At 58.6% G+C, this 12106-nt stretch overlaps 1 protein-coding gene across 1 annotated transcript in view; it reads left to right on the top strand.

Annotated features, from left to right (window-relative positions):
* Positions 1 to 12106, top strand: part of LOC116942617 (collagen alpha-1(XIV) chain) — a 104835-nt gene that overhangs the window by 53846 nt on the left and 38883 nt on the right. The window contains exons 23-34 of the mRNA XM_032954742.2: positions 837 to 976; positions 1716 to 1848; positions 1976 to 2023; positions 2547 to 2689; positions 5060 to 5189; positions 6266 to 6385; positions 6944 to 7093; positions 7267 to 7383; positions 8358 to 8507; positions 8624 to 8698; positions 11260 to 11399; positions 11982 to 12105. Of these exons, the coding sequence (XP_032810633.1) occupies positions 837 to 976; positions 1716 to 1848; positions 1976 to 2023; positions 2547 to 2689; positions 5060 to 5189; positions 6266 to 6385; positions 6944 to 7093; positions 7267 to 7383; positions 8358 to 8507; positions 8624 to 8698; positions 11260 to 11399; positions 11982 to 12105 (1470 nt within the window). The remainder of the gene's footprint in view (positions 1 to 836; positions 977 to 1715; positions 1849 to 1975; positions 2024 to 2546; positions 2690 to 5059; positions 5190 to 6265; positions 6386 to 6943; positions 7094 to 7266; positions 7384 to 8357; positions 8508 to 8623; positions 8699 to 11259; positions 11400 to 11981; position 12106) is intronic.

The following is a 12106-nucleotide window of genomic DNA, read 5'->3' as shown; positions in this document are numbered from 1 at the left end:
CACCAATGCCACCACTACCGCCACCAGTACCACCGCCACTATCACCACCACTACCACCGCTACTACCACCGCTGCCACTACCGCCATCACTACCACCACCACCATTACCACCGCCACTACCGTCATCACTACCACCACCAATGCCACCACTACCGCCACCGCTACCACCACCACTACCACCGCCACTATCACCACCACTACCACCGCTACTACCACCGCTGCCACTACCGCCGCCACTACCACCACCATTACCACCGCCACTACCGTCATCACTACCACCACCACTGCCATCACCACCACCGCCGCTACCACCGCCACTGCCGCCACCGCCACTTTCCTTATCGGCCTCCGTCTATCTTTGTGCTGCTCACTTTGTCAAGGATTGCGCCCGGTATTTGTTTTCCTCTTGAATTTAGCAACTGTCCGCTGGCCGGGTGGCCCTGGAAAAGGAGCTGCACAACTCTATCCTACCGTTGTTACCTTGGCGTGCACTGCCTCACTTTCCCCTCCGACCTTGTCCTGTTCGTCTTGGCGTGCACTGCCTCACTTTCCCCTCCGACCTTGTCCTGTCCTCTACGTCCTCCTGTCGTCATCTCCCACACTTTATCTCTCCGTCCCTATCTCGACGTCTCCCTTCGCCCTGCGCATTCATGTCCGTCCATGAATCCGTCCACGCATCCACGCATCCATCTGCCCATCCACCATCTTCTCCTCCCGTGCCTTGTTTCTCCACCCGTCTACCTACCCACCCATCCACCAACCTCCCCGCCACCTCCGCTCCCCGCACACTCCCCGCTTCGTGCTCTCCGCTCCCCGCGCGCCGTTGCCCCCGCCAGTGAAGAACCCGACTCCGCAGTCCCTGCGCTTCTCCGACGTGGGAGAGAAGAGCGTTCGCGTCTCCTGGAACGCGGCGGCGCTCGACGTCACCATGTACCGCGTCCGCTTCACCGCGTCGCCCTCGGACCGCACCCAGGAGGTGAGTGGTGCCGCGGGTCACGGGCCAAACAGAACCACGAGAGAATTCATCCTCCCTGCCCCCCCCCCCAACCCCCCCCCCCCCAAATCCTTCGCCGCAACACTCCGCACGACCCCGACTGCCGCCGCCAGACTTGGGACGCGGCGCCCGACGTGCTCCCGGCGCGCGGAGCGAAACGTCGGGCATTGTGCCCGAACGGCACACGGCAGTGACCCGATAGCGCGTCGGAGAGCTGCGACAGCTGCGCAGCCTGCTTGGGGAAGCCTTTGTCCAGCAGCAGATAGATCAGGGCTGGGGCTGCTGCTGCTGCTGCTGCTGATGATGTGTGTGCGACGGCAGCTGGCGATCGAGGGAGCGGTAGTGTAGCTTTTCGCGTGCCACACAATGAACCCAGTGACGCGAGTTCGATTCCCGCTCACGGACACCGACGCCAGTGACGATTATCTGAACCGGTCCTGGGCGCCTCCCTTTGGTCGACTCGCCAGAGGCTGGCACGTGGGTACAGCAGCAGATGAAGAAGACCGCCTCCGCCAGGCCGACTCGGCCTCACATAAGTACCTGGTGCGATGCGTAGACACCGCCGCCGGGGCGTGGTACCACCCACCTGCCCCCCCCCCCGCTCGTGCGCCGTGCAGGCCGTTACAGGCGCCGCCCGCTCACCGCACTCGGCGCTTGCCCCATGCACTCGGCGCGGGCTAACCGGCGGGCGGTGGGGATTTGTGTCTTCTTTTACGGTCAGCTGGTGCTGGGTGGGGACCAGACGTCGGTGCTGCTGGAGAAGCTGCTGCCCCAGACGCCGTACGAGGTGACTGTGGCGGCGGTCCACGCCGACGAGGCTGAAAGCAGCCCCCTGTCGGGGCGAGTCACGACCGGTAATGAGACCCCCGCCCCCCCCGCCCCCCCCGCCCCCCCCCGCCCCCCCCCCGCTCGCCCGCATTCACCACGGCGAAACGGGCGAGAATTGTTGACCAACCGTGTTTTCGCGTTTGTCCCTCGCAGGAGACAAGTCCTCTGTGCTCACATACACGTCCGCTCCCCGCATTCCAGGTAAGAAGAACCCTCGCCACCCCCTCCACCACCCTCCCTCCCCCCCGTGATCGTAATCAGATGGCACGGTCCAGTCCCAAATGGAGATGGTCAAAGCCTCAACTGTTCGTGCCAGATTTGCTTGGGAGGCGAATATCGTCTCGGGGAGTTTGTGCCACTCATTCCCCGCAGCCGAATCGCTCTGAAGACGCCTGGTCACTTGGGATCTCGGAATTCTCAGCAGAAATTTGAAGCTTGGCTATCTCTCTGATGGGAGAACAGCAAGGTGGATGTGGGCTTGAAGGGGAAGAGTGGCTGAGATTTGGTAATATAGCAAATGCATTATCGTGGAAATTCCACCTTTCTGTGGTGTGCTGGGTGGGGGGGTGTTAAGGGAAATGATAAAAGTCACAAAGGAGGACTGGAGAGACCAGGGCAGGGTGTCTTTGATTGTGACAAGAGTGACCCTAGCGGCTATCTCCACCGATACCCACCCCTCCCCCCAATCCTCCTCCCCCCCCCTCCCCCCCCCCCCCGTGGGCAGGTGGGCCCCAGGGGCCCCGGAACATGGTGTTCTCGGACGAGACGACGATGAGCATTGAGGTGACGTGGGAACCGGCGGAGGGCCCCGTCACCTCCTACCGCGTCACGTACGAGCCCACGCGGCGTACGCAGCGCGAGGAGATGGTGAGCGCTTCACCGGCATCTCACTCACTCGCTCGCTCGCCCGCCTGCTGATGTCATCATCGACATCACCAGCAGCCGCCACTGTCTCTCGCCAGCAGTGATAATTATGATGATGATGATGATGATATTGCCCTTTGTTTAAACGTTCAAACGATGTTCCAGAATGACCAGGCATTGTCCTTCTCCTGCTTCGTGAATGCATTCCCACGCCATGTCGGTCGTTTTGTGACCATACTTCACCACCCTGGTCAGTGCCGGTTGACGAAGGCATCCCCGGGTCTCCGGGTTCACAGCGCAGCGCGCTAACCACTGTGCCACCACTCCAGCCACCTTATAAATCTAGGGACCTTAAAGCTGCGTGACGCTGCTGCTGCTACTGCAGTGCTTAGCACACTGTACCTTGTTTACCTAAGATCACCCACCGGCCAACCGGCCACGACTGACATCAGAGGCGTGCGATATCTGAAACCGGTCCTGGCTAATCCCCTTAACAAACGCACGTGCTGATCACCGTGGCGAAGTATGGTCAAACAGCCTCCACGACCGACATCATCCAGCAGTGGGTAGATCATGGCTCCTCTGAGTGCCGGCTCGCAATTATGTTTTTCCAGCCATGGTATTTCCCCGCTCGCTGGTACAGCCCGACTTGCTTTTGGCAGCTTTTATTTCATGAAAGAGCAAAATTAATGCGTGGATTTGGCCAAACGTCGCAATGCGGCACCCTCCCATTGAGTCCAGAGCCTCGGTTTTCCCAAGGTGGATGAAGCAGAAACAGAGCAGTTTGGAAAACTCAATGGGCGATGGTATTTTTTTTATAAGTGTTGGTCAGCTGCATCATTCATCATCACCGTCGCCATGAGTAATTATCCATCATCGTCGTCGTCGTCATCGTCGTCGGGATTGCTGCTGTTATGAGGTCATGGCGAGGGCTGCTGTCCCACTTGCCAGGGTTCCGGGACACCAAAAGGATTTTTTGATCTCCACTCCGCTGACATTTGTCCTCCCACGCAAATCGTTAGCGGGGAATCGCCCCGCGGAATAAATAACTAAGAGCCGTCATTTTTGCAACATTCAGATGAGAAATGGTGCGGTGGGGAGGGGTGGTGGCAGGTGGGTGGGAGTGGGGGAGTTCGGGGGGCGATGGGTTTTCTTCACGCTCCGTATCGACGGAGGAATACTTTGCCGCGTGTTAAAATTCTAAACGTGAGCGAAAGTGCGTCAGAGGAGGGAAATACGCTGGCTCGAGCGTGGCGGAGAAGATCTGGCTCAGCGAGCGTTTGCCCATCTTTTTTGAAACTGTGCGCGTGCGAACTTAAAATCTTTCTCACGCGAACCCCCTTCCAAGTTCCCGTTGCTTTCAAGGGGCCGTGTTGTAAAATGGAATCGGCGTGTTGTAGCAGTCCTGCCTGCGCCGCTTTCCGTCTGCTCCGAATGGAGGACGCGGCGGATTCACGGTCGTGTCCTTGGTTTGACGAGGAGACGAAAATGAACCCGCGAGCGTTGAGTTTCATATACAGCGTCGCCATCGCTCCTGCAGATCGCGTCTCTCGCAGGCGCTGGGGGAACCACAGACGAGCCGGAAGGCAGCAGGCAGGCGGTGACCGAGCCGGCGACGCCAACAATTTGCCCGAGTTCTGCAGTCCTCGATGTATTAAGATGCTTCGAGGCGATTTATGAGTGTTTATACGTGGAGACGAATGGTAAATGTAACAAATGTCGACGTAATTTCGCAATGAATTAACACGCGGTCAGGGTCAAGAGGTCGTTGTGGTATTTCCGCCGATGTCGCGGCACCTCACCATCGCTGCCAGATCCCATAGCTGTTGCAGTGCTGTTGGCGCGCTGCACTATGATCCTAATGACCCCAGTTCCATTCCTGCCATTGGTGACGAATACCTGAACCCAGGGGCGGAGCCGGGATTTTCAGCCCGGGGTGACATTCAACACATTTTAAATTCAAGAATGATTAGAGAGTCCGGCTGTTGAACCAGACGCCATCGGTTGGCGACACGCTCTGACAATGCAGTTGCACGGAGTCCTCCAGACCGAGTGTCGTACACTTATACGCAGAATGTTTCAGATTTTCGATTTTTTATTTTTTTTCGGGGGTGACTATTGTCTACCCTGTCCACCCCCCTGGCTCCGCCGCTGCCTGAACCGCTCCTGGGCCTCCCCTAGGTCAACTCATCCTTAAATGAGAACCTCGTGCTGCGTGTAAACATCAGTACTGGGGATACAAAAATCTGCTGGGCGAGGCGCCGTCCGTACAGGCATTTGGCGTGCGCCGCACCGACCTCCGTTGGCGCTCGCTGACAGCGCTTGCCCCAACGGTCTTTGAAGGCTACATGGGGATATCTTTGTCTTCTGTAGGTGCTGGTGCCGGCCCGCTCCAACTCGGTGGTCCTGCAGCCGCTGGCGCCCAGCACGTCCTACAAGGTGACGGTGACGGCGCTCTACAGCGACGGCGACGGCGCCAGCATCGCCGGCATCGGCCGCACCAGTCAGTGACGAGCGGCGCAGTCCGTCGGCGCGCGCGTGTGTACGTGTGTATGTACGTGTGTGCGTGTGTGTACGTGTGTGTACGTGTGTGCGCGTGTGTGTACGTGTGTGGGTGCGTCTGTACGTGTGTGTGCGTGTGTGTACGTGTGTGTACGTGTGTGCGTGTGTGTATGTGTGTGTACGTGTGTGGGTGCGTGTGTACGTGTGTGCGTGTGTGTGTACTTGTGTGGGTGTGTGTGTGCATGTGTGTGTGTTCGTGTGTGCGTGTGTGGGGAGCGGTAGCGTAGCGGTTAGCGCTACGCTGCGCTACGAAACTGGCGACCCGGGTTCGATTCCCGCTCACGGCCAACACCGGTGACGATTATCTGAACCGGTCCTGGCCCTCCCCTAGGTCGACTCGGCCTCAAATGAGTCCCTGGTGTGGTGTGCAAACATCGCCACTGGAGAGACAAAGCCGGCCGGGAATGGTGTTGGCCACGCACCGTGCTGGCCTTTATAGGAGCTTGCTAACAGCACCTGCCCCAAATGTCTATATGGGGGATCTTTGTGTGTGTGTGTGCATGGAGAGCAGTGGCATGGGGGTTATTGTGCTGTGCAACGAACCCGGTGACTCCAGTTCGATTCACGTTCATGGCCAATAAGAGTGATTAATCATTTGAACCGGTCCTGGGCCTCTCCTAGGTCGGCTCAGTCTCAAATGAGTACCTGCAGTGCGCAAAAAATCAGTAAGGCGGCCGGGCGTGGTGTTGGGCACCCACCCCCTCGTGTTCCGTGCCGGCCTTCACAGGTGCTACTCACTAACAGCACTTGCCCCAACAGTCTGTTAAGGCTATACTGGAGGGCCTTTGTCTTTGTGCGTGCATGCGTCCATCAGTCGTCTCAGTCAGTCAACCCATAGCACCTGGGTTCGTATGGTCACCTGCGACCGAGCCTTCGACACTTCACACGGCCTCGGAGTGCACCTAGCCTGGCACAGACGCCACCGCCGCTCAGCGGCGAACGCGCGTGCGTGCGCACACGTGTGTATGCGCTCGTGTCTGTGTGTCCGTGTGTGTGCGCGCACCACATGTGTTGCAGCCGGGTACGCGCCGCCCAACAATTTCCGGGTGGTGGACGAGTGGTACAACCGCTTCCGCATCACGTGGGACCCACCTACGACGCCTCCCATGGGCTACCGCATCGTCTACCAGCCCGTCGGTGCGTCACGCCGTGTGCCGGCTCGCACGCACACACGCACGCACGCGCATTCACGTGCGTGATATACCCAAGACAAAGATCCCCCCGTTATAGCCTTTAACAGACCGTAAGTGCTGTTCGCGAGCACCTGTGAAGGCCAGAACGGTACACGAGAGTGTGGGTGTCCCCAGTGCCGATGTTTACGCAGCGCATCAGGTACTCAATTGAGGCTGAGTCGACCTAGGGGAGGCGATCTTCTTCTGCTGCTGCTGCTGTACCCGCGCAGTTTCGGGGTCTCCGGCCCAAAGACCCAGACTCAGTTACCGGGGGCAGCGGATGTTCGGGATCCGTCTTCGAGGCCATGCCAGTTTTACGGCGGCATCCACGATGTACGTTGAACTTCTTTTCGTACCGTACGTAGCCGACCGTGCTAATCGGGGGTGCGGGGGAAAGGACGACAGGCTAAGCACAAAAAGCAGTTCTAAAGGCGATTGAGTGGATCACGTAAGGGCGCGCGATACCGAATGGTCAGACTCGCGTACTCGCTCGCTCGCTCGTCGTGTGCCCCCGCCCGTGCAGAGGGTGGGCAGGCGTACGAGACGGTGGTGGGCGACGGCGTGAACGCGGTGGTGATGCAGAACCTGGCGAGCGGCACCGAGTACCTCGTCCGCATCTACGCCACCTACCCCGGCGGGGCGAGCCAGCCGCTGCAGGGCCGCGGACGCACGCGTGAGTGGACCGCGCGCGTCCCACGCACCCTCGCACGCGCGCGTGGTGAACATACGGACACGCGTGCGCACGCTCGCGCGCATGGATGCGCCCGTGTAACACGGACACTTTACACGCGCGCCCAAATCGCTCGCGGCGGTCCGTCGCTCACGTTGTGCGCGCGTGACTCGCAGTGTACCTGGGCATCGACGACCTGTACGCGTCCAGCGTGGAGGCGAACAGCTTCTGCGTGCAGTGGAACCCCCATCGCGACGCCACCAGCTACAGGGTGACGCTGGAGTCCCTGAGAGGTGCGAGGCGGCCGCCAGCACGCTCGCCACCGCACGGCACAATCCCCGCACGCGCACGCGCTCGCACGCAGCTGCGTGTTCGCCTGCGCTGGTGCACGTAGCCCGGCGCAGGTGCCGTGGTGACGTCAGCGCCAGCTTCGTGGCGGTTGTCGTTGTTGTCGTTGTTGTCGTGCGGAATCATCTCAATCGGCGCTGGGCCCTCCATAGGTCGACTCAGCCTCAAATGAGCACGTGGTGCGCCGTGTAAAAAATATAAGCATGGGGGAGACAAAGGCGTCCGTCATACACGTGCTGTGGCCAAATCACCCTAAAAGCTGCTAACTAATGGCACATACCTTTAGCAGTCTGCGTGACTGCGCGGACTGCTGAAGCTATGTGTGTATTTGTGAGCATGCCTGGGGCTCCCACAGCCGACATCACGTACCGGGGCCGCGGCTCTCCTTTGACGTTGGCGAGTGCCCACGTGGGGCATCACTCGCCACTGATGTTAGCCGTGTCCGGGGAATCCAACTCGGGTGGGCCGGGCTCGTGGCGCAGCGCGCCAACCACTGTGCCTCCACGCGTCACGGCGTGAGAACGCATCACGTGGAGCGCTCCACTTGCACAGCCGGAGACGGACAACTCACCCGCCGGGGGCAATGCGCCACCCCTGCCTCCTCGCCCCCCTTCACCCCCCCCCACCACCCCTGCCACCTCCCCCCGCTTCAACCACCCCCCCCACCACCCCTGTCACCTCCCCCCCCTTCAACCACCCCCCACCGCCACTGTTGTGGTACCGGCACCGCACCACGAAAAACGTGAGCCACCGACCAACAGTTCGGCTACACTTCGGGGGGACAGCGCCCGTTTGGGAGGGGCGCCCGGGGCAGCCACCCCGCTGCCCCCTGCCCCTGACTACCACCCCGAATGCATCGCCACGGCCACGTCAATGTGCGTCTTGTCGGTGTCGATTGCTGCTCCCGCCGGCCGTGCAGGGGAGCAGCCGATGCAGGACTTCAAGCTGGGCCGCGGCGTCACCACCCACTGCCTGGACAACCTGCTCCCCGGCGTGCAGTACCGCGCCAAGGTGTACGCGCGCTACCGCGACATGGAGGGGCCCCCCGCCTCCGTGCTGCAGTCCATCGGTAACCGCCTCCCCCTACCCCCCACCTCCCAAGTGAAAGATCATCCTCAGACTGATGGAGTAAGTGGAAGCTTTTGAAACAATTAAGCGGAGGAGCGCTTGTTTTCCCCGTTTCAGATCCGGGCGTCGGGATGCCATTCTACCCTCAGGCGATCCCCACCGCAGCGCCCACGCCTCCTCCGATACGCCAAGGTCAGCGGCACACCACCCCCCACCCCCCCCCCCCCCGTTCCCACGGGGGATGGGGGCAACTTGTCCTGGAAACATCTTATCCACACAAAGAAAAAGATCCCCCCCCCCCCCCGTGTCGCCTTAACAGGCGTTTTGGCGTACATGACGTGGGCGAGCAGCACCTATGAAGGCCGGCACGGCACACGAGGGGGTGGGTGGCCAGAGAAGCCGATGTGTGGGTTACACGGGGTAGTGGGTGGAGGATCTGTGTGTGATGTGTGTAGGGAGTGGTGGTGCAGTGTTTAGAGCAAGTTTCGCTTTCCCGTCCGCTCATTGTCCCCGCCTTGTGTCCGCTTGCCGCGTTGTTAATGAGCAAGCGCGGCGTTGTTTCTCCATTGAGGCCCCCCAATGAACGGGCCATTCATAATCCCAGCTGCTTGTGAACCCTTTTTGCCCCGCCCTGCGGTGGCGTATCGACCGGCCGGTCGCGGCGGCGACCAATTAGCTCCTTGTCAGTTGGGCATCGCGCTCAGGATTTATGTGCATGCAGCGATAACGTGGCGCGAGCTTGACGGCTCTCGCGGATGTTGGGGGGGAAAAAAAAGTTAAATAAAAAATGGCCGGCTCGCAGAGCGCGCAGAGTAGATCGATGTGTTGATGTGTCCGCTACGTGCGGAATATCACGAATGCCGATGAAAGTTGTGGAAGGGCAGGCAAAAGCTGACATTTTGGCACAAGTGTAGTTGGGCCCATCCTTAATTATAAAAATAAATCATTGATAATTAGAAAAATCCCCCAACCCCCTAAATTATTGAATTTTTGTACTCAGAAATTTCGGAGCTAAAGTTGAGTGATTTCATTCATATGTCAGACGGCAGGCTAACGTTGTACGTTAAAAGCGGTCGTAAATTAGTTTGAAAATGCATGGACATGAACTCGCATAAAAAGAGCAATTATTTTGTTATAGAAACGGGGGATGCAAATATTGGGGAAGGGAAATCAATATCCCAAAACATTTCTCGGAACATTGCGTCCTAGCGAGAACGAACATTGAGGAGAATCAAAAGTGCTCGCAAACGGCACTTGCCTCTCCAGCCCAAGATTACGTATCGTCGCCTTAGTCATTTGTGTGTTTGCTTTAGTTTAAAATCAAGTTTCAGGTTGATTTTGTTTAAGCAGCAGAGAATTTCTAGAGACCAGGATAGAGTCTCATTTGCAAGAGGGCCCCGTGGTAGGCATTAGTCCTCGAAGTAAGGGGACGATGGTCGCTGTTGTGTGCGTGCGTGTGCGTGTGTGTGCGTGTGTGCGTGGGGAGCGATAGTGTAGCGGTTAGCACGCTGCGGTACGAACCTGGCTACCCGAGTTCGATTCCCGCTCACGGCCAACATCGTGGCGATTATCTGAACCGGTCCTGGGCCTCCCCTAGGTCGATTCGGCCTCAAATGAGTACCCGGTGCGGTGTGTAAACATCGCCACTGGAGAGACAAAGACAGCTAGGCGTGGTGCGAGCCACCCACCTCCTCGTGTGCCGTTCTGGCCTTCATAGGTGCTCGCTAACAGCGCTTGCCCAACAGCCTGTTAAGGCTTCATAGGGGATCTTTGTGTGCAATCCCAATTGAAAAACCTCGCGGTGTATTTTTCGAATTTGGAAAACATGGACCCTGACGCTGGCAACACGGTGGCCTGCTCTTGAGAATGATGTCACGAGATCTTTAACCGTCTGCATTGAAGCGGACGGCGCGTGGTGTTACCACGGTCATTAGACCCGAGGTGATGAGTCGCTTCGTTTATTGCAGCTCAGGCCCCATTGAGCTCTCTGCCAGTGGCGACCCGGCCAAATAGGCTGATAGGATGGCAGCCGGCATGTTGAATCGGGTGGGGGGGGGGTTACAGGGGCCTGGGTAGAACGCAAGCAATTACATTTACAAGGTAGGGTTTACAGGAACTGTATGGCATGGCTGACACGATAGAAGTGACGACGTTGCATGGGAAGTTAGGGTTTACAGGGGCTGCGTGGAACACAAGCAATAACATTTTATAAACATGACTAATGAATAGTAATAAAAACAGTAAAAAAACATTGAAACAACCAGAACAATGTACAATGAAAGTCCAGTAAGCGATAAATAATAATAATCAGGGCAGCTGCTGGATTTGAACCACGAACCTCTGCAACAAGCGGCGCCGTTCCAGCACGTGGCTGCGCTTCTACGGCACCCTCTGGATAGCTCAAGCCGAGCTGTCAATGCTCTGATATTTCCATTGCCGCTGTGCTGTTCACCTTTCGGCATTGGTCTCTGCTCTAACGCCAGTGGTGAGACAGGGCCGCAAAGGAAGCTGTAGCTCTGCTGTAGGCAGATCAGTTTCAAAGACAATGCGAACATTACCATAATTATTGTTCTCAAAGCACGTTTCGTTTGCACGTTTTCCCCGCAGGCGTGCGCGGTTTTTGCAGACCCGATGCCTTGCGATCGGTATCTACTTGCTGTTTGAACATTTTCACACCTCCGGTAACGCCGATTGTTTTTCAACAAAGGCGGTGCCCGTGTGTGCGCCTGCACGCGGTTTCGACCCCTCCACAGTGTGCACCTCGGCCAAGGCCGACCTCGTCTTCCTGGTGGACAGCTCCTGGAGCATCGGCGAGGAGAATTTCCAGAAGCTCATCTCGTTTGTGCACGGCATCGTGTCGTCCTTCGAGAGGATCGGCCCCAGCGCCTCGCAGGTGAAGCAACGACGACGTCAACGGCGATTGCCTTCTCTCTTGAGTGAGAGAGACTCATCCAAGCCATAGAAATGTGGAATTTCCACCACTGGCTCTGGGACCCTCCGATAGCTACGATCAGCGCCACATGCCCGTTTGAGCAGGGCAATGAAGTAGCTTGACTGCCTTGCGTGGAACTCCATCCATGCCGTGGCCGCCCGCCCCCACTCCGATGGCCTCTCATCCCTAGTCTAAGTCCAGGCTTTAAGATCTTCGTCTTCTTCCCTACTTCGATCGGCCCGGCCCCGGTGTGGCGGGGCAAACCGTTGGTGCAGCCGCAGCCGCAGACTTTGAATGCGTCTGGCCAGCGTGGAAGCGGAGATCAGAAGACCCTCTGGAAGTGCTCTCGAGCTCTTGTAGAGACCCTCCCACTAGCAGCGGCCGCTGAGCAAAGCGACTTGCAGGGCGGCCGCATTGCTCGCAGAAAAACGCACGCGGGCGTCGCTGTGCGTGCGTGCCGATGACGACGTTTCTCCCCCTTCCCGGCCCCCTCCCCCTGGCCCCCCTACCCCTCCCCGCCCCCGCCCCCCCCTCCGTGTGCAGGTGGCCCTGGTGGTCTACAGCGACAACCCGCGTACAGAGTTCGACCTCAACGAGTACGAGAACCAAAAGGAGGTGCTGGGGGCTCTCAGTTCCGTGCGGTACCTGGGCGGAAATACCAAGACTGG

This window comes from Petromyzon marinus, chromosome 15, assembly GCF_048934315.1.
Source record: "Petromyzon marinus isolate PM22_M1 ecotype Great Lakes invasive population chromosome 15, UKy_Petmar_22M1.pri1.0, whole genome shotgun sequence".
NCBI lineage: Eukaryota > Metazoa > Chordata > Hyperoartia > Petromyzontiformes > Petromyzontidae > Petromyzon > Petromyzon marinus.
This window is presented reverse-complemented; position numbering and strand designations above follow the sequence as displayed.